This window comes from Lontra canadensis, unplaced genomic scaffold, assembly GCF_010015895.1.
Source record: "Lontra canadensis isolate GAN:19392208 unplaced genomic scaffold, GSC_riverotter_1.0 scaffold29, whole genome shotgun sequence".
Taxonomy (NCBI): domain Eukaryota; kingdom Metazoa; phylum Chordata; class Mammalia; order Carnivora; family Mustelidae; genus Lontra; species Lontra canadensis.
Genome location: NW_022631023.1, coordinates 1897447 through 1924037, shown reverse-complemented (window position 1 = coordinate 1924037; position 26591 = coordinate 1897447). Strand labels below are relative to the sequence as shown.

General features: G+C 64.6%; 2 protein-coding genes across 5 annotated transcripts in view; one reads left to right on the top strand and one right to left on the bottom strand.

The window, feature by feature from the left end:
• Nucleotides 1-4696: 4696 nt before the first annotated feature.
• CFAP410 (cilia and flagella associated protein 410) lies at nt 4697-13766 on the bottom strand. 2 transcript variants are annotated; one of them, XM_032865240.1, is made up of 7 exons: nt 13628-13766; nt 12258-12276; nt 10991-11037; nt 8426-8655; nt 8112-8283; nt 7180-7270; nt 4698-5349 (listed from the first exon to the last, which is right to left on the bottom strand). In XM_032865240.1, exons 1-7 carry the CDS (start codon nt 13702-13704, stop codon nt 5218-5220), a joined length of 768 nt encoding a protein of 255 aa, XP_032721131.1. In that variant the 5' UTR covers nt 13705-13766; the 3' UTR covers nt 4698-5217. The 2 variants fall into 2 exon arrangements, with proteins under 2 accessions (XP_032721132.1, XP_032721131.1); XM_032865241.1 differs by lacking the exon at nt 12258-12276 and having other exon boundaries at nt 4697-5349; nt 13628-13719.
• Nucleotides 13767-24403: 10637 nt separating this feature from the next.
• The window catches only part of TRPM2 (transient receptor potential cation channel subfamily M member 2), a 46798-nt gene continuing 44610 nt past the window's right edge, over nt 24404-26591 (top strand). For 2 of the 3 annotated variants that reach the window (XM_032865206.1, XM_032865205.1), the window contains exons 1-3: nt 24404-24548; nt 24969-25019; nt 25266-25354. In XM_032865206.1, the coding sequence (XP_032721097.1) occupies nt 24453-24548; nt 24969-25019; nt 25266-25354 (236 nt within the window). In that variant the 5' untranslated portion in view covers nt 24404-24452. The remainder of the gene's footprint in view (nt 24549-24968; nt 25020-25265; nt 25355-26591) is intronic. The other variant, XM_032865207.1, reaches the window with a different exon arrangement.

The window sequence follows — 26591 nt, the reverse complement described above, 5'->3', positions numbered from 1 at the left end:
GTGCGGCCGGTCTCCGGGGAGCGGGCCCTGTGGAGCCTTCCAGGAGGGTGGGCGTCTGGTGGGAGTCCCCAGCCTGTGCACACAGGCCTGGCCTCCCCCAGTCCTGGAAGGGTTTCTGAGCCTGGGTCCGGGCCCTGAGTCTGACCTGGGACAGTCGCCCCCACTGCCTGGACTGGGGTCTCAGAAACAGCCCAAGATCCTGGGGCGAGCGGCTGATCTGAGAGTTCCACAGGGAGACCCTGGGGCCTGGGGGACAGGGAGGCTGTCAGAAATGCCACGGGGAGCCAAGGGCCCATCCACCATGAGCTCGGGGAACAGCACGGAGCCTTGCTGTCCAATGTGGTGCCGGCACCAGGGTCCCCAGGAGGATGAGCTGAACCCCAACACTGCTCTCTTGGGGGCACTCCCGTCCCTCCTGAGCTTGCCGCACGACCCACTTCCGTTCCACCGCGGTTAGGGGGACACTCAGTGCCGGGCTGCTCCCGGTCCGCACTCCTGCCCTCAGCACCTGCAGAGGCTTGGGGAGGGGGTGCTGGTACCCATGAGGTTTGTGAGGGAGCCCTTGGCCTTAGGGGGTCACAGGCCACATCGGGGGCTCCTGGCAGGGGGGGTCTCCTGGTTGAGCCTAGGGACCAGACTGGGGCCCTCTGTCCCTCCGGCTGTCTGCACGTCCCCAAGACTTGGGCAGGGTGCCTTGGTCTCTCCGGGAGCAGCAGGCTTGGTGGGGGCCAGGCCAGGGGACCACGCCCTCCTCACTGTGGAGGCCCCTGAGCCTAAAAGCCTTCAGGTCTGCTCTGCCTCGGATGAGCGTGGGCGCTCCTGGGGCAGGCCGAGGAGGGGCCAGTTCCCCAAGGAAGGGTCCCAAGTGTCTGACCCTCGAGAGACCAGGGGCCAGTTCCTGGGTCCCAGAAACTTGAGTGTGCCCCTGCGTGAGTGCGTGTGTGTACCTCTGTGGCTGCACACATGTGCACGTGAGTCTGTGTGCATGTGTGTGCCTGTGTGCATACGTAGGCATGTGAGTGTGCACAGGTGTGCCTGCATGTGTGCGTGTCTGGATGCACGTGTGCACGTGGACTGTGTCCATACAGGTGAGTGCACACGTGCGTGCCTACGCGTGTGCGTGGGGAGGCTGCAGCTCAGAACTGTGCATCTGGGCTGGGCCCCCACTGTCCCGAGTCCCCCTCCCTGCAGCCAGGCCTGCTCCCCAAGCAAAGGGGGGGCTCCCCGTCCTGGAGGAGGCCCTGAAGGCCTGGCTGTCCTGGGGCCATCCCAGATTGCAGAGCTGGCGCTGGACCCCAGACTCAGTGGGCTCTGCCCTCCAGCTGGTCTTCGAGGACACTGTATGGGGCCCCTGAAGGTGCCAAAAGGGTGGGGTGGCACCAGTCGCCTGGCCATAGAGCACCCACGAGTATGTCCTCTGCACCGCACCCAAGGGTCAGGGGCTTGCCACGTGGGAGGCCTCAGCCCAGGGCAGAGCTGCTCTGGTGGGTGGTAGATCCCAGGAAGTGGCTTCCATGATCCCAGAGTGTGTGCGCACGTGGGCCTCTGAACACGACCCGGGGAGGCTCTGGACAGATGCTGGAGACTTCTCTGTCCCACCATATGGACACTGTGCGGAGTCTGCTCTGGGGCCAGTGGCCCAAAGACACGGCCAAGGCCTTGACGAGTCCACCTGTGAACCCAGACACACAATGTGGAAGGGAGGGCGCCCACGGCGGGTCCCTGCTGTGTGGAGATTGGGGGGGCAGGTGGGGCAGGCAGCTGGCTGGGCCAGGAGGGGGCTGCGGGCTGAGGGTGCTCCCTGATTAGACCAGGCCCACCCAGGTGAATCTCCCCTCTGATTCACTGAGGCAGCTGGTTAGAGACTTTGAGTGACATCTGTGAACATCCATGAAGCTCCTTCACTTTGGCCATATGTGCAGAGTATCCATCATGTTCACAGAACCCCCCACTTGGGGGTGGAGGTCATACGGGGTCTGGGACCTTGGGGCCACCTGAGAAGCCCACAGACAGCAAGCCCCGCCCTCACGTGCAGGAAAGCATGTGCTGAGCTGCGGGTGTGAGGCCAGAGTCAGGCCTCGGGAGCGTGGCTGGGGAAGGGGTGCTGGAGGCCCCAGGAATGTGGTGAACTAGGTAGCAGCCATCGCCCGCTCGTTGCCTGGGACTGGGGCAGGGTCCTAGGAGAGGCTGGGAGGGGGGTATGCTGCAGGGTGGGGCACGGGGGAGGTGTATACACAGTCCAGAGCACAGAGCTGGCACTCCACCTGCCTCGTGAGGCAGCCCCGCCCCCCAGCCCCCAGCCCCTGTTCAGCCCCGCGGTCTGAGGCTGGCCTGCTCTCTGCCGAGAGGGCTGTCCCCACAGCGCAGGGCAGCCCTGGAGGGCAGCTCCCCTGAAGCCACTGTCCCTTGTGTGGAGGAGGCTGTGTCCCCAGGGCAAGCTGGCTGCCAGAGGCTCTGGGACACAGGTGGCCACAGTGTGTCATCCTGTCCCTTCATCCCTGCATGTCCTGCCGCTCTGTGCAGACTGTCTCAGGCCCTGGGGACACGGGTGTTTCTGCGAGCTTTGCAGGGAACCAAGTCCACGAGTAAATCTTACCGGGGTTCCCAGACCCTGAGAAGCATCTGCTGAAGCAGGAGGCCTCGTGTCCGGTGGCTTGCACACTTTTTGACAATTCTGCTGTGGGCAGGGCTCGGGGGAGCACTGGAGGCGTTGCTGGGAAATCACCCAGAAGCTCGCAGTGCACACAGGTGCGCTCACGCTCACGCTCACGGCGCGACCTCAGGGAAACATCTCCCCAGGGTCTGCATGTGGGGCGGGGGCGCGCAGCAGCAGGCATCGGGGTGCCTCCCAGCCCCCCAACAAGGACCCCTGCCTGGCACGCTTGGTCCGCGAGCACAGTGGGGATGCTCACCAAGGGGACCCCCAGCTGCTGGGCACAGGGGCAGGTGTCCTGGTTTTCCTGCCTGATGTCTTGAAGGCAGGGGTGAGGTGGACGCATTCCCAGGTTTCTCCCACCCCGCCCCACCCCCACATCCCCCGCCAGCCCCTGCGGAGGGGAGGGCGCAGGTGGGACTCCCCGGGCGAGGGCCGTGGCCACCAGCCTCCCCAGCATGGCACCGTGATGGGCAGCTTGGCCCTTTACACACGAGCAGCATTTCCTCCTCACGTGAGACCAGACAGCCCTGCGGGACTCCAACGGCTCAATTCCCGGGGGGCGTCTAAGATCCGGCTACGGGATGTGGGGGCACAGCACCCAGCAAGCGTGGGGTCCCATGTGCCCATGCTGGTCACAGCCTGGCGGAACGCACAGTAGGAATGCAGGGGTGTGGGCGTCGCGGGCCAGCAAACCAGCTCCATCACGGGACGTGGATGCCCAGCTCCGCCCGCACTCCACGAGCCCACTGTGGGCGTCCACTCCCAGCGGGGCCAGCGCTCCCTTGGCTGGACAGAACTCCCCAAATGTGTGCTGGCAGTCCACTAGGTGAGCCCGGGTGGCCCCCAGGCCCTGGCGGGTCCCCCCAGAACTCCAGGCCCCCAGGGCAGCCCTGGAGCCCATGTGTCTGTTTGCGGAGAACCGGCCGCAAAGATTCCCGGGTTCTTCTTGAATCTCCCCAACTGATCTGACTCCAGAACCAACACGGGGGACCCGTGAGCATTTCTCAGTCCTTTGCTGGGGGGATGGAGGCCTCCCGGGAGCACAACCACCGGAGCACCATCGGTGTCCTCCCTCCACACGGGGCAGCCCTGGGCTCGGAAACAAGGTGAGCAAGTGCCCCGCCATGTGGGGGACCCCTTCCCCAGCCTGGTCCTCCCGCACAGCACCCCCAGCCAAGATCAAAGGGCACCTCACAGGGCGTCCTCCCCCGAAATCAGACCTCCCCGGCCGCCCTGGGGGAGCAGAGGAGCAGCCCCGCGGCCAATCCTAGGTCCCCACCTGGGGTGCACCAAACAGCGCGGGCGGGAGGTTGGTGTGAGCCCGGCCAGGTGGGTGGGGAAGGGAGGCTGTCCTCAATTTAACACAAACACCCCCGACTTGCTCTGAGACAACGCTCTATTGAGAGTCCGACCACCGTCCACACGTACAGTGGAGGGCACACTTGTGTCCCTGCAGCCACCTCCCCAGACCCCCCTGCAGTGACACCTTGCTTCTGCTGCTCAGCTCCTGGAGAACCACGGACGCCCCGGAGAGAAACCCCCCGCCCGGCACCCAGTGCGCAGCGGCAGCCCTGGGCCCCGGGCAGTTTGAAACCCGCTGGCCTGAGAGCAGCCTTCCCTTTAAGGGAGCGCCATCTCCCGGGCACAGTCGCCCCATCGGGATTCTTGCACATGGCACACAGGTCACCCCTCTGCTCGCATGGCGACGGACACATTACAGAGATCTGGGTCCCCCCAACCCGAGTGGGGGTGGAGGGCACCCCTGCTCCCGGCCCGGCCGCGGCAGCACCTGTAAGGCTGGCTACGAGCTCGGAAAGCATGCCTGTGCCCAGCCCCGGGAGGCATCCTCAGCTGCTGGGGGTAGGGGGGGCTAGGAAGGGACCCGCCCCTGGCCTGCAGCATGACCGCTTAGCGGCTCTCCCCACGGTGTCCTCCCCACCAGCTGCCTCTCCCACGACTGTACCTGGATCCTGCCCATCCCGCACAAACCTCTGCACCCTGCGGGCTCTTAAGAAGGCAGAGAAAAAGGGAAGGCGAGTTCTTCAGCGCTCCCCAGCCCTGCCAGTCACACGCAATGCCTCGGTGGCCGCAGTGGACAGAGCCTATCCCACAACTGGGTCAGAGAACCAACAGGGGAAACGCGTGTGAGCGATGGCCCTCACCTTTGAAACACTGTCAAGGTCACGTCTGTCCCCTAGGAAACGCCTGCTTCCAGATTGGACTTTGGTAAGATATTTATTAGGGACAGTGGGGGCCCTGCCCACCTCAGGAAGAGACAAGTCCAGGGGGGCCCCCCATGCAGGCCGGTGTGCCCTGGGCCCGGCGCAGGGAGGTCACCCAGCACAGTGCCCAATGCCCTGCCTGCTTTCGCTGGGGTGCCATCCACACCGAGGGCTTGGCTCCCCCAGGCGGGCCAGAGCTTCCTGAGACATGGCCCGCATGCTGGGACTCAGCTGGGGTCCCGTGGAGGCCGTGGCTGTGGCAGGGACTCCACATCTCCCAGGCGCTTGGGCACGGGGTCATGGGAGGAAGGCTTGGCAGCTCGGGCTCCCGACTGACCGTCACTCCATGTCCTCCTGCAGCTCCAGCTTGTGCAGGGCCTGGAGCCGGCCGACCACGGTCTGCCGCACGGCCTCCAGCCCCTCGGCGTCCAGCTCCCGCAGCAGCAGCAGGACGGCGCTCAGCACGTTGTTCTGGGGACACAGAGTCACCGGCTGAAAGCCCCACCCTGACATGGACACCGCGGACAAGTCACCTTCCAGGCAACCCGGACAGACACGCACAGAGACTCAGGTGGACGGAGCCTGTAGGGACTGCCCAGAGAGGTTAAGCCACTGGCCCTCGGCCACACAGCAGGGATCACTGCTCGGGAGCGTGTGATCACACACACACGCGCGCGCGTGCTCGTGTGTGTTACGCGTGTGCATGTGGTTTCTATCTGCACCTGAGCGAGAGGGGATTTTGCACACGGGCTTCTCGAGCTGGCCCGTCCTGCGAGGAGAGCTGGCTGTGAGCCGGAGCACACGGCAGCAGCGTGACGTCGGCTCAGAGGGTCACAGTGGGGCTCAGCACCAGAGCCCCACCCGCCCCACGGTGCGAACCCCTGGCCTCAGCAACCCTCGAGGGTCCTATTCCCCCCGCACCCCTACACTGGTGCGGCCTCCCTGGCCACCTGCATCCTCCCACTCGGGCCTGCAGGACCTCCCGTGGGAGGACCGAGCCACGCTCCCTGCTCGGAGCAGAGCCACAGCCTTCCCTTCTGTCCCCAGAAGCAGCTCTGTCTGCTCCAGGGGTTCCACGACTTTCCGGATCAGTGATTCAATCTCGAGGCTACCCCCCTCAAACCCCCGGATGCTCTGCAGAGGCCTGCACGTGGGGAGGCGGGTCCTTTGGGCCTTGCCTCATCGGCAGAGGCCGGCCAGCCCCGGGGGCTGTCGGGGGGCTCCTCCCTGAAGGTGCTGGGGAGCATGTGCACGGACCTTGCGGAGGACGGTGACCTGTGCAGGGCTGGGCCTCAGGCCCAGGGACAGCCGCCTACACTGGCCTGCAGCCCACGGTCACTTTTGTCAGTGGCTCTGGGGGACACTTTTCCTGGAGGACGGGCTGGCCCCTCCCAAGGACAGGGCCTCTGTCCCTCCCCCTCTGCACCGCCCACAAGCTTTTAAGTTCCTTGAGGGGGTGCTGGCAGCCCCCAGCCCCGCCCGTGGAGCCTTTCCCATGTGCGCGCTGGTCCCACAGCTCCGGTCAGACCCTGCCGCTGGGAGCAGGGAACAGCGGGTCACGGGCCTCCCTCAGGCCCCGCCTCTGCTCGGGCAGCCCTCCTCCCACGTGACAGGCAACGTCCCCACTGGGCCAAGCTAACGCTGGTGACCCATTCTGCTGGCCATACTCAGGATGTGAGCCACTCTGGCTAATGATGCCAGTCCTGCAGGTGTGGGTCCACAGGGACGCTGCCCTTTCTGGCCCATCAGGACACACATGGGAAGACACGGCCCCTCTCCTCTTGGGTGTGCACCTGGATCAGACGGCCAACCCAGTGACCAGGAAGGGAACAAGCCCCAGGACCGGCCAGAATAACAAGGAGGCAAATGCTTGGAAAGGTCCAGCATGTTGGACAGAGCTGCCCACATAACCTACTCCTTGAACCTGTTACTCGTTACGGACCATCAGGAGCCACGATGCCACAGAGGCCGCCCTGCCGGGACACAGAGGGCCCCCTGCGAGCAGCACCCCTGCAACGTCAGCGGCTGCTCGAGCCGCCTTCCCACCCCTAGGCCAGACGCGGGGCGGACCCAGGTCCCATGTGCAGCACGGAGTGGCCCGCAGGCTGCTTTGGGGATCCCCTCTCGCTCCGGGGCTGCTCCTTCTTTACTGGCCTGGACACACCCTCTGGACCGGCTCAGAGCCAGCTTCTCAAACCTGGGTCCCTGGGTGTCTACAGCCTGTCCAGCCCCACCCTCCACATGCCGGGCGGCGGGAGTGGTGGCCGCCTCCAGCCCGGGCTGTCCCCGGGTCACACTCACCCTGTTCTTGTGACCGCTCACGGCGTCCCTCTGCGAGAAGGAAGGAAACCGCTCCCGGGAAGGCGGCTTCAGGCCCAGCTGGCTCTGGATGCTGCAGGTAGGAGGGGGAGCACAGGGTGTGTGAGGCCTGACCTGCTCGCGGCCCCATTTCCAGCCCCAGAGCCGCCGATCACAGTGAGCAAAGCGACCCGCCACTTGGTGATGCTGCTTCTGGAGGGACGGAGCACTGCATGGGCAGGGGCACGAAGGACTGGCGGGCAAGCACGTATCTCTCTGGCCCCCCGGGGGGGCCCTCGCTGCACCTAGGCTCCCCCAGCGTGGGGGACACTGAATACAAACGGGAACGCAGAGCCGTGGGCGGCACCCAGACGGCTTCCCGCACTGGCGGCCAACAGAACGGCCGGCTTGGCTGCTGAGTGGCCACAGCCCGACCACCTCACTGGGCTCGGTTGTTCCCACCACGTTTCCTGTGCTTCGTGGCTGCTCAGAAACGCCCGTGACAGTCTGCAGCCTGTCCCCGAGACTGCTTCAGCCACATCGGCAGTGCTGTGGTCAGATGCCCTCCTTGGGGCCGTATTCCCCGTATTCTCCAGCAGCTTGGCTGGCCACGGTCACAGCCTCATGGCCTGCCCTCGGGAGGCTGCAGGGCCGGGCCCAGGGGTGCCCTCAGGCCCACCGGCCCACGTCACCTGCCCCAGCTCCAGGCCACTCCAGCTCCGGGCGTGGTTCCACACACACACACACACACACACACACACACACACGCCTGGGCCCGGAGCCTCCCGGACGCGGAGCTGGAAGCAGGCTGGGGGTCACTGAGAGCCACAGATGGCAGGAACCGCGCCAGGCAGCTCCTTCCCTCCTTCCCAGAAGGGCCCACTGAGTCCCCAGGAGGACCCTGGGGGCAGGCCTGCGGCCCCCGCCAGGCTCACCTCGTCTCCTCCTCGCCACAGCTCAACGTGTCCTGCCGGCTCTCAGCGCTGGTGTCCATGGCACTCAGGGCGCAGGACAGCTCAGACCCACCGTTCCCTGCACCCTCAGTGCCAGGGGCTGAGACCTCCTCTCCCTCCAGCAGCGCACGGGACAGCTCCTCCTCGGTCACGGCTTCAGAGCGGGGGCGGGGAGCAGCGGCATCAGAGCGGACTGGCCCCCACAGGAGCCAACCCCCCAGGAGAGCACCGGGAGGGGCAGCTGCCCATCTGGAGGGGTCAGGGCTGTGCGGGGCGTCGCTGGGGCGCACACGTACGCTGGTTGTCCAGATTCTGCAGGCGCGGCAGGTTGCGCAGGACGGTCATGCGGTAGAGGTGCGGGTCGGGGCCGCAGCACGGGTTCTCCGCCAGCCAGAGCACGCGCAGGCGCGGCAGGCCCTTCAGGTAGAAGAGCTCAGCCAGGCTGGGGATGCGGTTCTTCCGCAGGTAGAGCTCGCTCAGCTGCCGGCACTGGCTCACAGGCTCCAGGGTGGAGACGCTGTTGACGCTGCACGGGGACAGCACGGGGACAGGAGAGGGATCAGGATGGCGAACACCCCGCTTGTGGAGGGCGGCCCCCCTCCACCCCTCTCGGGCCCACTGCAAACTCCAGAAAAGGCCGCCGTGGGTCAGGCCCATCTGCCCTCTCCGTGGAAGGAGGTCAACACTGGACCCTGTGAGTCAAGTTCAACAAAGACCTCGGGCGTAAGGACGGAAAGTGTCTCAGGCTGGAAACAGGAAGAGCAGGGAGCCATGCCCTGGCCTCTGGCTTGGTGTAGGCCTCTGGCCCGGGGGGAGGGGGGGGGTGGGAGGTCTCACTTTCCCTCACAGGATAGGGAACAGGCCACCGAAGAACGTCTCTGTGCCCCTAAGTGGGCAGCGGCCAGAAAACCCCACAGCAACACAGCAAGCGCAAGCGAGCTCAGCCTTCCGCAGAACTGAACACCCGACCTCCCAAATCCCGTGGTGCAGGAAGAAACAAAGTAGGTGGGTTTACGTTTTGTCCCTCAGACTTGTGAACACACCACAGACAGAAAATCGTCAGGCCTCTAGGCAGAGAGCCTACAGGCTCACGGGGACACAAGCAGAAAGCTTCCCACCTCCGCAAAGCCAGACGGACCGCAAAGGCGTGCTCAGTAGGCGGGCAGGCGGCCAGGACCGGTGCCCAGTGAGAGCACTGTGCAGGCCAGGACAGTACCCGCCCCCCCCACTCCCACGCAGTCCTGGGGACGCTGCGGCTCCCTGCACAGCTTGGGGGCCACGAGTGGGGCCACTCAAAGCGACCCTGCCTGAAGGGCCAGATGATCTAGAACATTCTCTGCCAGAGGCCGCACTGGTGGGGACAACACCGCAGCGGGGGCCCCGGTTACTGATGGAGCTGTTGGTGTGGAGGCCTGTGCTCAGCACAGGGGAGATGCACGCGACAGCCCATAGACAGCAGACACCACTGTGCCCAGAGCAGGGCGAGGCTCCGCCATCTCCAAATCTGAGAAGCCATCTGAGGCCTGGGCTAGGGTGGGCCATGAAGATCTGAGCCACACCCACCTGCCATCCTCCTGCAGGAGCACCGGGCTAGCTGTGGCTGCACGGTGTTGTGTGCCCCCCAAACTCCTATGCTGAAACCTAAGCCCTAGGGTGACAGGGTTCAGAGGGGACGGGGTAAGGGCGCCCTCCGGAAAGAGCTCCCCTGAGCTCCCTCGCCCCTCCCCCACACAGGGACCCAGGGAGAAGGGGCCTCCCCAGACACTGAAAATGCCAGCACCTTCCCCTTGGACTCACAGCTCCAGAGGCACGAGACACGCTGTCTACCGTCCGCAAGCCACCCGGTCTACGGGATGCTTACAGCAGCCAGGACAGACGGCCTGCCTGCACGAGGCTCTGAGACCAAAGGAAAGGGACCGCACCCCAGGAAAGGACTTGGTGCCCTGTGTTCACACTGCGATTCACACTCGGGTTCCAACGCAGCTGGCCATGCAGGCACTGGGTACCTGAGCTCAGTCCACTACCCTGGGCCTCCTGTCCTTTCTCTGGCCCATGAATGCGACAGATCCTACAGCTCAGGGAGGCCCAGCGACTTGCCCCAAAGCCCCCCACGCAGGGCAGAGGCGGGCGGAAGCTGCGCCCACTTTCAGGAATGAAAGGCGACCCACTGACTCATCAGGGACACTCCCGAGGTGCAATCCCAGCCTCACTGGTAACAAGAACTCCACGACACAGACGGCGGGCCGGCACGCTCGCCAAGCTCTGTTTCCCCACCTGCACCCGCTCCTCGCTGCCCCCACAGGGGCAGGTGCTGGTAACATGTCCGTATTACAGAGCAGGAAACCGAGGCCCAGAGATCTGAGCCTTGCCCAAGGGGGAGAGCCAGCAACCGGCAAGCAGCGGCGACTCCCAGGCTCCCTCCCTCGACCCTCCAAACTGCGCAGCTGCCAGAAATGCCGATGGCTGCGTTTGGCTCATGCACAGTCTCCCTAGTCTGTTAAGATGCCAGTGCCCCGGGAGAGATGGCTACAGTCATGACAGCGCGTGTGACAGAGCTCCTCGCCACGCCAGAAAGGGGGCAGAACCGGTGGGAGCTCTGGGGGCAGACACTGCGGCCTCCACAGCAGCTGCTCATCGGGTGGGTGTGTTCCCACGGTCGTGGCGGGGGCGGGCGGGGACACAGCTGGAGGGGGACGGCCAGGCAGAGCATCGGAGGGGCCCTGTGCACCCGGGCTGCTCCGCCCATAGAGGTGGCCCTCCCAGACACACTCCCGTTGGGACTTCTCAGGTTATCTCAGGCTTCTGAAGGTTCTCGTCTTCCTTCAAGCCCCGGGACTCAGAGCACAGCAGCGTTTAGGTACCTGAGTGTGATCACTTCCAGGCTGGGCATCTCCCGGCAGATGGAGACCTAGGAAGTAAAGGAAGCTGGTGGCGCACATACCGCCGGGCACCACCGGCCAGCCCAGCCCAGCGCGGACACGACCACATGCAGCCCCACCGCCACTGCTGAGGCAGGGCTGGCACAGAACACAGAGAGCCCACGGGCTCTGCATCACACTCAGTACTCCGCACTGTCCTCGGGACCCCTCAGCCCGCAGGAGTAACACGCACGGTCTCTCTCTCGCGGCCACCAAACGCGGCCAGGATCCCTAGCCTTCGAAGGCCTCAGAAGACATCAGGTAAGGGGACCTCTGCGGTCCCTACGCTGGACAGAGAACCTTTGTCTCACGGTCCCTGAGGCACAAGGAGAGGGCTTGGCCATAGGACCTGGGCCAAAAGGGAGACAGGATTGCAGCTGGATCTCGTACCATCTAATACTGTCAGTTCTGGGGCAAAGAGCAACAAGGTGCCTGGCTGGGTCCACAATGGGTCCCTAACCTCTGAGGCCAAAGGGCGGGGTAGTCCCCAGATGTCTCTGCACCTGCCACGCACCAGGCACCGAGCCAGACAGGGCCCTTGACCTCAATAGGCTCGCAGTCTGCTCAGAACACTTCACGTGTGCAGTGGAGTGGTTTTCTGCTCCAGTGGTATTTTTGGTTTTTTTTAGGGTAGTTTTTGGCTGCTTGAACATGCTGCGTTTCAGTTACAGCGTGAGCTGGAATCAGCTCTTCTGGACAGCCCCGCGTCAGCGGCATTTTCAACTCTGTTCTCAAGGAAAGGCACAGTTCAAGCGACAAAGGTAAGGAAGAAAGAAAAGACAGGCACGTGGTCCCTGTGTGAGTCGGGACTTTCAGTCCAGGAGACAGAGAAAGGGGAAGAAATCTGTTCACAGACCCACAGCTCCGCTCAGGGTGCTGCTCCCTGACCGCCACCCTGCGCCCCACTCCCCTGCCATGGCCTGGGGGCCAGAGCACAACACTGGATCCCAGCGAGAGCGGGAGCTGAAGGGGTCGACTGCTCCCTCCTCCATGAGACCCGGGACATGCAGGAACTTCTGAGTAAAGCCGGGCACTGGGCTAAGCTTTTCCCCTAGTCGTTCCACACTACGCAAACTGCTACGTGGATAGAGTAGCAGGTTAGGTGCTGAACAGAACGCGTGCAGTTCTGTAAATTCTGCAGTCCTCCTGGGGGGCAGCACACAACTCTCGGGACCAGAGAGCACCGGGAGAGGGTCGCCATAATACTTACGTCTGTGAGGCGGCTGCCCCTAGAGAAAGAAAAGACATGTGTACTTCAATTTGATTAAACTTGAGTAAAATAGTATTAGAAACACAAATTCCAAAAATGAATGACAAATGTCCACAGGCTAAAATTCCACAATGTCGGTGACGAAGTCAGGGACGGCCTGTCCAGACGAGCGGCAAAGGGGTCAAACCTTGGGAGAGGGCTGTTTGCGACACAAGTCTCTCTGCCCTGCTTGAGGGCTGCCTCTCCGGCCAAGGAGCAGGAGAGCCGCTGCACTTGGGGACAGAGATCCGCTCACTCTGCCGGTGGTGGCAAGGCCCCACAATGTCCCTCACTGATGAAGCAAACAAGCAAGCCCTTGTGAGGCCGAGTGCAAAGGCTGAGCGCGCAGCTCATGAACACAGACGCTGGTGCGCCTGAATCAGGGCCCTTGTCTCCGCTGCTCAGACAACACCGGGCCACTTCTTGGAAAACAAAGAGGGGCGTTATTGGGAACAAGTGACAAGCTCACTGCAGTCAATCTGTCGACACTTCCTCGGAGGAAAGCTGGGCTCTGGGCTAAGCTCCCCACGTCCCCCTCCACTGCCCTGCATACAGGGGCGCGTGGAGCCTTGCCTCGAGTCCCCGGTGAACACCCGTAGATCCTTCAGGAGTTCCTGAAGCGCATCTGTCCTTCTCTGGCCCAGCCAGACCTGGCCAGCCCAGCCTGGAGCCCGCACTGGCCCCACACCTGGCCAGCCCAGCCTGGAGCCCACACTGACCCCTAGACCTGGCCAGCCCAGCTTAGGGTCTGCACTGACCCCAAGACCTGGCCAGCCCAGCCTGGAGTCCACACTGACCCCCAGACTTGGCCAGCCCAGCCTGGAGCCTGAACTGACCCCAGCTCCTGCATCCTGTCCCGCCCCTCCCAGACAGCAAGGCAGCGGGGACTAAGGACTCGGTGGCCGGGTGTCGCCACCTTCCCCGCGAGGGAGGGGCTCACCCCTGCATCCCCCACCGGCAGGGGACCCGGCTCCCGCGCGCGGATGTCAGAAAACGGCCTCCCGAAGGCACCGTGGGCCCCACTGGCGCTGTCCGAAGGCCGGCAAGGAGCCTTCGGGCGATCCCTGCCGCCCCGGGCAGGCAGAGCACGTCCGCCGCCACAGCCGGGGGGTGGGGGGCGGTGCAAGCTCCGGGTCTACCTCGGCCGCGGCCCCGGTTTGCGGCAGCACCTCCCGCAGGCGGAGCGGCCGCGGCCCGGGCACCCGCGTCCTTCCACACCGACCGCCCTGCGGCTCCTCGCCGGCCCGTCCCGCCCGCGGCCCAGAGCCCAGCCGCGGGTCCCGGGCCGCGGGCAGGACGCGCGGGGACCGCCCCGGCCTCTGGGCCCTCACCAGCAGTTGAGCTTCCGCACGCTGTGCAGCTCCGAGGCCTTGGCGCGGGACAGGACCATCTTCCGAGTCAGCTTCATGGCCGAGCGCCCGGGGACCCACACCGCGGCCCCGCCGGCCCGAACCACCCCGCTAACCCGGACGGTCTCCGCTCCACCGCGGCCTGTCTCCAGGGGGAGGGGCCCGTGTCGTCAGGGGCGGGGACAGCGAACCCATTGGTCACCCCGTGAGGGGGCGGAGCGGCGCGAGCGCAGTGAGGCCACCGAAGCTTGGCTCAGAACGTTGGCTCCGCCCCACCCCGCCCCTCGGGCCGGGCGCCCGGTGCTGCGCATGTGCGGCGTGGGGTGCGGGCGTCTGACGCGATTCTGCGGCGCCCGCGCGAAGACCGTGTTCCTGAGCGAGCCCCGGCCCCGGGCCCTCGAGCCCCAAGCCCTCCAGCCCCGAGCTCCGGGCCCCCCGAGCCCCCGAGCCCTCGAGGACCCCGCCCCCATCTGGAGCCCCCAAGCCGGGAGGACCCTGGGGACCGTTTTTGACTCCGCGTCGCTGTCGGGCCCGGCGGTCGGGGGCGGCCCCGGGGCCGCGGGCGTGTAGGGACGCGGCTCGCAAGGACGAAGAGGTTCAGAACCGGGTGACCGGACTGCGGCGTGCGGACCCGGTCTGGGCCTCCGCGCCGGCGCACGTGACCGCCGAGTGCCCTCCGCGGACACCCCGACCCCGCCGAGCCTGCCGGGTCCCCGCGCCCCGAGTCCGGCGAAGCGCTCGGCCGGCGAGTAGGGTCCCGTCCCCCCGGCCCGCGGCGAGCCAGGCCGCCGCGGCACGTCCCCGCTGTCCGTCCGCGGGCCCCGCCTCGGCCCCTCGCCGCGGACCCCGCTGCCCCTGGGGCCAGCGGTCCGGCCAGAGCCCGCCTCACTGTCCTCACTGTCCGGAGAGCGTGTTCTCGGCCGCAGTGACACAGACGGGGGCGGGGGGGGGGCGGCTACACAAAGGCCCCGCGGCGCGACGAGAGATGAGACTCGGGGGAGCAGAACCCACGGCAGGTCTCCCGCCCGCCGGCCCTGGCGCTGGTGGCGCTGGTGGCGCTGGTGGCAGAGACGACGTGGGGTCCCGCCAGGAGGAGGCTTCCCACCGTCGTTCGGCAGCCGCTGCGGCCCCGGGTGTCCTTGTGCGGGCCTGGCCGGCCACGGCGGTCCGATTCCTGCCCTGCGCTCTCCCACGGAGGCGGGCGAGGTGCCCCACAGTGGTGCGGGAGTCTCCTCGGGCCCCAGGAGAAGAAGGCACAGGCAGTGAGACGCTCTCAAGCGGGCACGGGCCTTACGAGCTGTCCTGGGCACCCGTCTGGGTCTCAGGGCAGCCGGGAGCTTGTGTCATGCGGGAGTCCTACAGTCCCAGAGAGCCCCCGTCCAGGGAGCCTGCCAAGCGGGGGGTGGCAGAGTGGCCAGCAGACAGAAGCAAGCGTCTGCAGAAAGTGGTTCTGGGGACTGAGCAGGCTTGTGACAGGGTATTGTAGGTGGCAGCTGTGGGCCGGGGCCTGATGGAATGGGGCATGGAAGTTGCTGGCCCTGCTGGCCCCCACCTGGCTGAGATGGGTCCTCCTCCTCCTACCTGGACCTTTATTGTCCCGGCAAAGGGACAGGTCCAGGTGGGCAAAGGGACAGGTCCAGGTGGGCTGTGAGCCACGCCAGGTAGGGCTGTGGGACAGACTGCGGCTCTCCGGACAGGGCTGCAGCCGAGAGCTTGCTGGAGGCGCTGGGGCGGGAGAGGGGTGGAGACTCCCTGCGGGTCTGCCGGAGTAGGTCAAGGCCCTCAGCTCCAGTGTCTGTGGAATTCCCGGCACCAGTCACTGGGGAACAGGAATCACTTGTCCCTGAGTCCAGGCGGCTCTGGCAGGAAATCTCTCAGCTAGGGGGGAGGGGCAGCAGCTGTTGGGGCCCCCACACGCAGGGCAAGGGGGCAGCTGTGCTTACAGCTCTCCGGCCTCTGGGGCCTCCCCAGCCCCTGCCACCTCTGGGTGTTCAAGAGGGTAGCCCAGGGGGGAACCCATGGAAGGTCCTGGTGACTCAGGTGACACTTGTGAAGTGAGGATTTTCGGTAAGTTAAGTGTGGTGGTTTGGGGTGTCGCTGTGCATTCCCAGAATTCCCTTCGGGGGTAGCTCTGGGCAGGACTGGACTCCCGGGCACTCACTTTGGAATGGGGGAGGAGGAGCGGTGAAGGCCATCTTGGGCAGAAACAGACAGATGTAGAAGGGTCGGGTTGGAGGGACAGGGGCCGTCTCCCAAGCGTGTCCCCTTCTTCCCGACAGAGGCCCTCACCACCACCAGCGTCCCTTATGGGAAACTCACAGTGGCCGAGCTCTGAAGGGGCCACTGCCTTCCCCAGACCTCTCCCTCCGCCCCCGACCTTGTGGTTCTGCTTGCAGAGCTGGGCTTGCCCAGCTCCCCTGCTCCCCTACAAGCTCTTCCCTCGGCACCTGCCCTCCTGCCTGGGGAGGGCTGCTTAGTGCCCCCCCACAACGCAATTCTCCAGCTTCTCCCTAGCTCCCTTCCACAATTGTGTAGAGTCGCAACCCATTTCATCTTTCGCCACGCTCATAGGACTTTTGCTTCTCGGAGTGAACCCTGACACAGGCAGAAATTTGGCACAAACTTGGCTTAAACCAAAAATGAAACATTGGTTCATGTGACCAAGAAGCCCAGGGAAGTGGCTTCAGGTGGCTTCAGCAGCTACCCACCCTCCCAGCCTTCCGTTGACCTCATGGGGTGCCGTCTACTGTCTGCTCGAGTGCAGCAGCAAGAAAGCTTTTCCCAGTAACTCGGGTGCCCATTTGGGGATTGGCCTGGCAGCGCCCTTGGCCGGCTTGGCAAGGATGGGACTGCTGGCCAGAGTCACGTGCCCAAGGTGGATGATGGGAGGGGGGGAGGGGACTAGAGGGGAGAGGAGGGGAGGTGACCCAGAGGAACATCCGAGAAAAAGAGAACCTGCAGCTTTAGGCTGGCGGTTGCTGCGGGAAGGACGACCACCGGAATGTACCTCGGCTTTGGCCGCCACATCCTTCCTTGTGTCCCTGTGCACAGTTCCGTATTCCGGGGGCTCTCCCCGTCTCAGCGGTCTGTCTGGGGCTCTGCTCACAGGATGGCCACGTGGCTGGGGCCCTGGGGTTGTCATGGTGGCCCCGGCTACAGGAGGACAGTCTCCTTCCCTCTAGTTCTAGCCGAGCTGAGTCCCACACTTCATTTCCTCCATCCTGGGTGCCAGACCCACGTGGCTCCCGCAGAAGACCACAGGCTGCCTTTCTGGTACCAGACACCGACAGGCAGTGTCTCCTCCTCAGGGCTCTTTGAAGCCCTCGGGCTGGAGGGGATCGGGGAGGGGCACCCAGGGGCTGGGAAGTGCAGTCCGCCCTCTGCCTGGGTCCTGGACCCCTGCGCCGTTTTGGGGAAGGCGTTCCTCCAGCAGGGGTCTGCTCTCCTCCCCACAGTCTGAGGGCTCAGCTCTCACCCCAGAGCCTGCCCCACGTTGGGGTGGGCAGGGACTGAGGTGCTGAGGAAAGTTTGGGGTGCTGGGACTGGACGGTGGGGCAGAGAGGAAGGTCCTGAGGTGGGGAAGGCGTGAGCTCTGGTTCTCCAATGGCAGCAGAAACTTGCTAGCTATCAAGGTGACCCCAGGGTGGACAGTCCCCAGGCCTGCCTGCCCTTCTCCCTGCCTGGTTCCCCTCTGGGGACTCACCCCCTCGGTGTTTGAGCCACTCTGCCTCCAGATGGCTCTCAGCTGAGACTCTCCCAGGAACCGGCCCTCCACAGGGGATCTGCCCACCCCAGCCCCATCCCATGATGGACTGACCAATGGAATGTAAAGGCCCAGCCCCTCACTTGATTTGGGGGCCTCTGGAGTGCAGGCCGCCTGCTGTGTGGACCATACGACCCGGCCAAACACAGGGGTTGGACGTCTGGGTGAGGAGGGCATAAACCTGAAGAGGAAAATCACTACGCGGACCCCACTGTTCTGGAGCAAGGCTGGGCCAACCGAGGAGGGGGCTCTCCATGCTTTGGAAGCCCTGGTGGACACCACGTGACCAGGTGGCCAGCCCCAACATACCTGGGGGTACATGAGGCCCGAGGGGGAACAGCCTCCCTCATGGAGGGAGCCCCTGCCTCTCTGCTCTGTGGGGAAGGGACAAACGCTGACATTGGAGCCTGTGCGGAATCACGGCTAGAACGGCTGGATGCTCCGGAGGGCGCCCAAGGGGAGAAAGACCAGAAAACCAGGGAGGACGGGATCTGGAAGAGGCACTGGGAGGGGGTGGCAGGGTGGAGATCCTAACGCCCCCTGTTAAGGCCCACCAGGGGCACCCACCACGGACGAGGTGCTGGACAGCTTGGGAGGGAAAGTCCTCGACCGGTCGGCGTCCGTTCCGAGCAGCTCTGGGCTGCAGGTGGATCGCGAGGGGCGTGGCCACGGAGGCCGCACAGCACAGCACTGCCTTCCCACAGAACCCACGTTCTGGGTCTGGGCTTGCCCTTCTGCCCGTGGGGGCCTTAGCCAGCGCTGTGGTCTGAGGAACCATGGTGCTCTGACCCACCAGCACAGGGTCCCAAACAATACTGCGTCAGCCCAAGGGAACTGCTTCCCTGCCAGAAGGCCCTTCACGGTCTGGCCCCTGCCTCTGCCTCCCCTCATCTCTTGCCACACTCCCCCGGCACACTCTGCAGGCCTTGGTGGCCTTCCTGTTGTTCCTCAAGCACACAGACTTGAGTTCACCACAGGGCCTTTGCACCTGCTCTCCCCTGACGTTGACCCCCCCTTATTCTCCAGCTCCTGCCCTGCTGAGTTCCTCAGCGTTTACGACACACAACCTGAGGTTGTCGATGCCATTCTCCCCTTGGAGACCTGGGCTCCCGTTCTCCTGGAGCCTCACCCCTAAACAGGTTCTGGACATGGTAAGGCTCCAGTAAATGCCTGGGGATGGCCCAAACACAGTGAACGCTGGGTCTGCAGGTGCCTTTGGACACTGCTGGGGGTCCCTGGGATGGTGCTCAGTCTCCCTGAGTCACAGGCCCCTCATCAGGGATTGGGGACGAGAAGATTCCCTGGCACGTTGCATTGTGGGGGCTGCAAACGGGCGTGGGGAGCGTGTTATGGCGCTTGGCAAGGAGGGTGCCCTCGAGCAAAGAAACCTCGCCAACCACTCTGCGGGAGGGTGCCCCCGGCCGGCACCCAGAGAGACTGGGAAGGACCGGCTGCGGCAAATCCAGACACACCGGCGGCGAGGGGAGAGGCCTGCCTGTGTCTATCCTGCGCAGGGACCTGAGAGGTCCTGCGGGCCCCGGGGTCACTTCCAGCTCCGTCCCCGTCACTGTTTGCTTGGAAATGCGCTGCCTGCTCTGGCTCTCAGGGCACGCCTGCCCACACCCGGGCGGGCAGCAGCCACGCTCCCGAGCCACAGGCTACTCGGCCGCTCACCGTGTCGCTCACACGTCACCTTTGCATCTCACGGCGAGTCCTTTTCCGTGAGCGTTTGGGGAGGCGGCTGACCTGCTGGCCTCAGACAGGAAGAGATGAAGGGAGACAACGGTGTCCCCAGCATGAAGCCCTCCTCTCTCAGGCCCTGCTCAGGACCCGCGCCCCGCAAACGCAGCCGCCGCCTGTCTTTGTAAATAAAGTTTTATTGGCACGTGGCCACGCCCACCCGTTCACCTGCGGCCTGTGGCCGCCCACCCCCCACCCCGGCTGCAGGGGCTCCGCTGAGCAGTTCAGGGGAGATCCTGGGCCTCAAGGGCCTGAAGTATTTACCGGGTGACCGGACAGAAGTGTGCAGCCCCTGCCCTAGACCCTGGCCGCATGGCCTCCCCAGCCCGGGGATCCCGCCCCCTGGGAGCCCTCAGCCCGGCCGTGGCTCCTGCGTGTTGTTCATGACTGGAGCACGGCCGTGTCGAGCGGTCAGAGCGCTCCCTTCTTCGCGGCTGCGGTTTTCTTTCTGCCGCGAGAGCTTCTTCTCTCGGGCGCGTTGTCCCTGGCGGAGAAAGCCCCTTTCTCTGAACTTGAGTCGACGGGCAGTCAGCATCTGTGCTCGCGGGGGGCCTGCTTCATGGCCAAAGGCCTTTTTATTTTTATGGGAAGGATGTTTCGTAAGTGCTCTTGCAACGGCTCTCTGGCAGACGGAACGCGGCCTTCTTGTGAAATGTGTGGTTTGTCTTTCAAGGGGGAAGAGCCACAGGGGGACAGCGTGATCTTGACGTCAGGTCAGTGGCCTGTCTTGAGCACGACTTGCCCTCGGCCAATGTTCCCACAGAGGCCCTGGGATACTGGGAAGAAACGGCCCTCCATCCGTGCCACCCACCAGGACGCTGCGATTGTTACTGTGTCATGAAATATTCACACGCACACACGCACGCGCACTGCATGCGTTTCGTCAACGAGGTGGCCCTCGGGCCCGCAGGCAGCCCAGGGAAGGAGCGCTGGCCGGGGTTCTGGCCGGAGCTGCAGGCTCTGGTGGGTTTCTCTTTCCTGCACCAGCTTCCTGGGGCCTCGGCCCCCCTCCAGGGCAGCAACAGAGGCCGCGAGCTTACCCCTGCAGCGGGCGCCTGTCACATGCCTGACTGGCGGACTCGGAACGTGGCAGTGACAGGTGGGCTGGCCTCCGGCAGGTGGGAATCTTGTGTCTGCGGCGGCCACGCTCCCTGCCACCCACTCTCTCCGTGGTGCCAGCTGCTTCGGAGGAGGGCTCCAACCGCCTCTGGCCCGTCAGAGTGTCTTGGGAAATCCATCAAGGACTTCCCTATACAAGGGGCTCTGATGGGTTCTGACACCTTTCCTGGGCCGCGCAGAGATCTCCAGAGCATGGGACCGTGAGACGGGGGTCCTGTGGGCCCATGGCACCGTGGCTGGTTCTTTTGTGGTGAGGTAGGGACAGATAAAGTCCGGGGGCCTTCCCGTGGAGGATGCTGTGGGCAGGAATCTGGATGCTAGGTCAGCACAGCCAGGGAAGGAAGTGAGGGGGGTGGCCAGTCAGCCAGGGGTCAGCTGGGAGTCCCCCGCCCCCTGGTTAGAGAGGCCCAGGGCCCAGGAACGGCCACGGGACACTGTGGGCTGGTGGCTGGGAAGGAGAAGGCAGTGGTCTTTGTGAGGTGAGAGCCTGTGGGAGTGGTTTGGCCCTTTAGGAAAGCTGTGGTCAGCTTTTTGGGGGGGGGTGTCAGAATTCCTCGTTGTTCTTCCAGTCAGGAGGACTGAGAAGGGCCAGGGCCACCAGGGTGGAGTTTAGACATCTGTGGGGCCCCGTGGCCAGCGCCTGCCACATGGCTGCTCTGTGGTTAGAGCCTTGGAGCCCCTCCTGACCCCTCCGATCCTGCCTTCCTGGGGATGGTCTCCTGGCGTTGGCCCTGCCTGGAAGACAGGGGTGGGGGTCGCTGCGGGTTTCCTGGGGGATGAGGTTCTGAGGCCTGGAGGGGAGGTGGCTCACCATGGCTCCAGGCCTCCTTGGGTCTCCTGCCCTGCCTATCCCTGGAGCCCCCCACCCCCACCCTGCTCACAGCATAGCGTGGTTCAGGGCTTGGGGAGAACCGCTGCAGCTCAGCCTTTCAAAGAGAAGCTGGCCGCTAGCCGTTCGGGAGGCAAGAAGCTGCGGAGAGCCGGGCCTTGGGGTCCCTGGGAAGGCGGGTTCCCGCAGACAGGGCGTCTCCGAGCCCGCGTCCTTGGTTCCAGAGCGGGGGAACTCCGCAGGCGGAGCGCTCTGGGCCAGTGACGCAGAGCGCGCTGCGGGCTGCGGGGACTGCGCGGGACGCACGCTCAGCCCGGGATGCGGCCGGCCCCGCGGGGCCAGCGGGCGGTCCTCCGCAGCGGCGCCAGTGACGCGGGAATGCGGGCCAGCTCTGAGCAGGTACGCCCGCCCCCGCCGGGACGGAAGACACCGGGGTGCGGAGACAGGTAGCAGGACAGGTGGGGGCGGGGGCGGGGGTTGCGCAGGGTGGAAGGAGGGTGTCCAGGGATCCAAGGGCGCAGGCCGGGCTGCAGGCACACACGGAGTGCGGGCTAGGGTGCGCGCGCTGCCGGGTGCGGGGACCTAGGTGCTCGCTGCAGGGCTGGTGGGGGCGCGGGGCACTAGCAGGGGCGCTGCGGGGGCAGGCCCAGGGGCAACTCCAGGCTGGAGGGGTGCGGGGACCTAGGTGCGGGGCACAAGCCGGTGCCGCAGGAGCATGGTGGGGGGCAAGCTCCGGGGTGGGGACTCGGGCCTGGGCGCAGGCAGGAGCTTGGGGTGCAGGGATCCAGGCTGCAGGCGGGTGCGGCAAGGCCCCTGGTGCAGTCAGACCTGGGGAGACCCTGAACTTGGCCCATTTGGGACTTAAGCTCCGACCGCAACTTCCCCACCCCCACCTCCACGACCCCAGGCCGGGGCTTTTGGCGGCCCTTTCTTCCTGCCTCGGCCTGTATTGCCGTTCAGTCTTGATAGTGTTTCCACAGCCCTGATTTCAGAGGACAGGACCTGGGAAACAGCAGGGAGCAGGTGCACTACTTAGAAGGAGTAGCAGAGAGGCGGGTGGGGGCGCCCTGGCCAGCCTGCGCTCCCGGAGCCTCACATACAAGTCTGCAGGTTGGGCCTTTCTGGCTTTTTGGCCTTTCTGAGGTGGGTGGGGTGAAGGAGAGGCCCTGCCTGGAGGGGTTCCCAAGGTCCTGGCCCCAGGTGGCTGCTATCAAGCTCCGCCCCAGTACTCCCACTCTGTTTGGACTTGGGGTCTAGTCCCGATGCAGACAGGGGCATGGTCTTTCTCCCTGGACTGCGGGAGCCTGGGGAAGAGGGGTGCCGCCTGGGGGGCAGAAGCCTCTGTGGGGCCCTCTCCCCACCCACTTGTGTTCATGGCTGGTGGCCCCTCTGTGCTCTCTCCTGAGAATGGCTTGGAGCATAGCTCAGACTGGGACATCCACCCAGCTCGGCCCTGCACGTCCAGACCCGCTCGCTCCATGGCAACAGCTTCACATCGCCCTCAGGGGTCCTGTGCCAAACGACATCTGTAGAGGGGCCTTTTTTTTTTTTTTTTTTTGCTATTTCAGACACATTTATACGGCTGCCCTGATTTCATATACTTATTATAATTAGTGCTTATACCATTATGTTCTACTTTTTGAGTCCATTGGTTGTGTTTTGGTTTTTTCCTCTACCTCGTAAGTAAAAATTTCAAAACATGCAGCAAAGTGGAAGTTTTACGGTGACCCCTAGGCAACTACTTTGTGGGGCAGAACGTGCAAGCCCGTGTGCTGGCGGCTTCTGTGTGTTTCTGGCTCACTTCCTTTCAAGAGGTTCTTAACACACACCTGTGCCACTGCACGTGGAGAACCAGGGTGACCACAACCGCTTTCAGGGGGAAATACGTGGTCAGATTTGGGGGAGAACCTCAGAGAAGGTTGAACTGGGGGCTTCGTAAGGTCATGGTCAGCCCTGGGTTTCCAGACTCTTCCAGGACCCAGACTGTGGGGTGGGGAAGGGGGGAGGAGGGGAGGGAGGGAGAGAGAGGGTCAGGCCGACATCTCAGGCTCGGGCTGCTGAACCTGAGGGCCTCTCTGTGTCCTCACAGCGGGGAAGGAGCAAGAGGGCTCCCGGGGGTCTCCTTCCTGAGGGCACTGACCCCAGTCATGGGGGCTCACTCCTCCCCGATCACCTCCCATAGGCCCCGCTGCCTACGGCCATCACCTTTTGGGGGCGCAGTTTCAGCCTATGAATGTCAGGGGAGCACCTTCAGACCCTGGCCTTCCCCTCCTGGCCCCTAGAAGTCACATCCTTCTCGCAGGAGAAATACAATTGCTCCATCCCAACAGCCTGAGTTTGAACTCCTTCCGGCATCAACTCCCAAGTCTGAGTCCAAAGTCCGATCTAAATCTCCTCTAGGGCAGCCCGGGTGGCTCAGTGGGTTAAAGCCTCTGCCTTCGGCTCAGGTCATGATCTCAGGGTCCTGGGATCGAGCCCCACGTCAGGCTCTCTGCTCAGCGGGGAGCCTGCTTCCCCTCTCCCCCCTGCCTACCTCTCTGCCTACTTGTGATCTCTCTCTGTCAAATAAATAAATTTTTAAAAAATTTAAAAAAATTTCCTCTAAGTCAGAGGTCGAGGAGACCCCAGGGACGGTCATGCTGAGCTGTGAAACTGTCCCGAATGCAAGGGTGGGCACCGGAAAGACATGCTCATCCCGAAGGGGAGCACTGGAAGGAAAGTCTGGGTGGCCATGCCCCCAGGCTTGTGGACTTTTCGAAACAGTGGAGATGGCGGCATGGTGCAGGCGCTCCCACCCAGGCCACAGGGGCCCCGGGGTGGCACCCGGGGCTGCTGGAATCGGAGAGCCGAGCCGAGAGGGGAGGGGGCAGGGCGGAGAGGGGAGGGGGCAGGGCGGCTGCTGCTCCCCCGCATCCTCGCACTCCGGGCCGTGCTGGGAGGGCAGCCCGGGGATCTCCGAAAGCCAGGAGCAGCAGGGGTGGGGACGGAGCTTCTTTTCGGGGCCCTCCGTGTTCCAGGCGGGCCTCCGGTACCTGGGCGCCAGCCAGGGCTTCCAGACAGCCCCGGGGCCCTGCTGGGGGACAGAGCGCGGGTGGTGGGGATGGTGTGCGGACCGTGCACGGAGACACAAACCTGGTGCTCTCAGACACCTGCCGCATCTCCCTCTCTGACCTATTCCAGCAGCCCTCCACAGTGTCCTTCCAGAACCTTCAGCCTCGTGAGCTGCAGGAAAGGCTGTCCTGAGCAGGGCAGGAGACTGCAGAAGCTGGAGTGTGAGTGGCCCGTAGGACGGAGCCCCCAGCCCTGAGGAAAGGCAGCTCCAGGCAGGAGGAAGGCTTTGGGGTGCAGCCAGGACGATGGCCGAGCTGGACATGGTCCCCCATCTCCGGCGCAGCAACAGCAGCGTCTGCAAGACCCGGAGGCTACAGCACCTGTTTGGAAACAGCACAAAGGTAGCTTTCCGGCGGCTCAGCAGGCCCCTCGGCCGGCTGCACCACAGCCCTGTGGGGCGCAGGGACCACCAGGGAGGGCTGTGTTTCCTGCCCGGGGCAGAGGCTCCGCGGAGCTGGGGGCCGGGGGCCTGGAGAGAACGGTAAATGGCCAGGCCTGTCCCCTTCCACGGACCACATGACCCCTTCATGTTCTTGGTCTGGTGGGAGGGTTCTGGGGAAGCCCGTTGGTCCTGTCCAGGGCCAGACTCACGGGAGGCCGTCGCCCTTCATGTCCATGATGTGACGGAGGGCCCTGAGCACCACCCACGTCCCGGAGCTGATTGCCTGGGGGCCCGGGACAAGACTGGGGGAAGGGCGCGTTTAACTGGCACGGCCCCTGGTCGGGAGGGTGGGAGGGGTCTCAGCTCGCTGTCTCTCCAGGACCGAGGCAGGTGTCCAGACCCTTATCCGCTGCACGGCTCTGTTCTCGAGGTAGGCAGAGGTGACAGAAACTGCAAGTTCTGGGGTAGTTGAGTGGGGCCCAGGAGGACGCGATCCTCCTGCCAAACCCACACCTGAGGGCCTCGGCGAGGGTCCCCACCCTTCTCCCCCAGCCCCCCAGGAAGGGGTCCCCGAAGCTGGACAGGGCGTTTAGCCGTGTCTAGGAGCTGCGTAGGGTGTGTCCCCCAAATAGGGCTGTGATCCCCCGGGGTCTCAAAGTGCCCTTTTTGCCCTCAGCAAGAAAATCTCAGCTCGTGGGTCCCGCAAAATATCAAGAAGAAGGAATGCGTCTACTTCGTGGAGAGCTCCAAGCTGTCGGACGCCGGGTGAGTGGCCTGGCAGGGTGGCCGCCCCTCCCCCTGCCCACGGGCGTGGCTGTCTGTGTGGTCTTGGGTGCTCGCGGCATTTCCGCTCGCCCGGGAGCTCGCTGTGGGGGAGCAGCTTCCCCGGTCCTGCGTGTAGGGGAGGTGCCGAGGGCGGAATTCACTATGCGGGGTCGTGATGGGACCACTCCGCAGTGGTGCTTGCACTCAAACCCTGCTATTTGGGCGCCACAGGGCATGCCGCTAGAATGTTCCTTTCCTCTGGAGTCGAGAGTGGAGTAGAGAGGGTTCGGGAACCATAAGGGGCCTCAGGGAAAGCCCGCAGCCCAGGCCCCTCACTGCGGAGGGTGCCAAATTCAGACAGGGCCCCCTCACCCCAAAGCCCCCTGATACCACCGTGGCCGTTCCTCCCCACGGAGCCTGTGGCTCTGGTGCGGCCACCACGTCTCCTTCCACAGGCATTCGTGGTCATGCTGCCTCCACACCTTGGGACATCTCACTCCTGGGCCACTGGCTTCCCATGGGGCTCCCCACGAGTCGGGGGGAAGCCTGCGGACAGCTTTGCAGGGACCTCATGGGAGGCGTGGCTGTCATTGGTAGTCCTTGAGGGTGCACGGAGCACGTGTGAGTTCCTGCTTCCCCTGCAGCCACACCCGAGTCCGTGCTGGGCCACGGACGGGCCACGTTCTCTCTTACTTCATCCACTGCTTCCTTGTCACCGACTGTACTCTTGTGGCTTCTGCTGAGCAGCCCTCCCTGACTGCACTGGAAGTAACCTCCCCTCCCCCACGCTCCGGACACGGGTCTTTGATCCAGTCCACGGCACCATGACTGTGTGCCTTTGTGGTGGCAGAGTCACTTTCTCACCTCCTGTCACGGACAGACAGCACCCAGCTCACGTGTGTCACACGGTGTGGCAGGAGCGGCCTGTGCGGGAGGGAGCCCTGTGCGGGGACGGTGGAGAGATGACAGCAGAGTCAGGCAGGAGTGGTCCCCAACGATGAGGCTGTGCCTGGGGTCCTGCGGCATCTGTCCCTATGACATCACGCCCTGCACACGCGTTGGGGTCCACGCCCGGGCTTGGCCCTGCCTCAGAGGACAGTTCTCACCTCCCAGGGCAGGCAGCAGACCCCGGGTCATATGGTTGCTTGCCGGCGCCAGCGCCCAGTGACCTCTGACGCACGCAGCGGGCAGTTCCCAGGCCACACCGCTCAGTCTGATGATGTGCGGAGAGAAATTT

Bases quoted from the DNA above. Each gene is read 5' to 3' on its own strand.
- CFAP410 (XM_032865240.1), bottom strand. From the start codon at position 13,704: ATGAAGCTGACTCGGAAGATGGTCCTGTCCCGCGCCAAGGCCTCGGAG. The intron at 8,656-10,990 runs GTACCTAAACGC...GTCCCCGTGCAG, and splicing joins CTGGAAGTGATCACACTCAG to CGTCAACAGCGTCTCCACCC. The intron at 5,350-7,179 runs GTGAGTGTGACC...CTGTGTCCCCAG, and splicing joins TGAGCGGTCACAAGAACAGG to AACAACGTGCTGAGCGCCGT.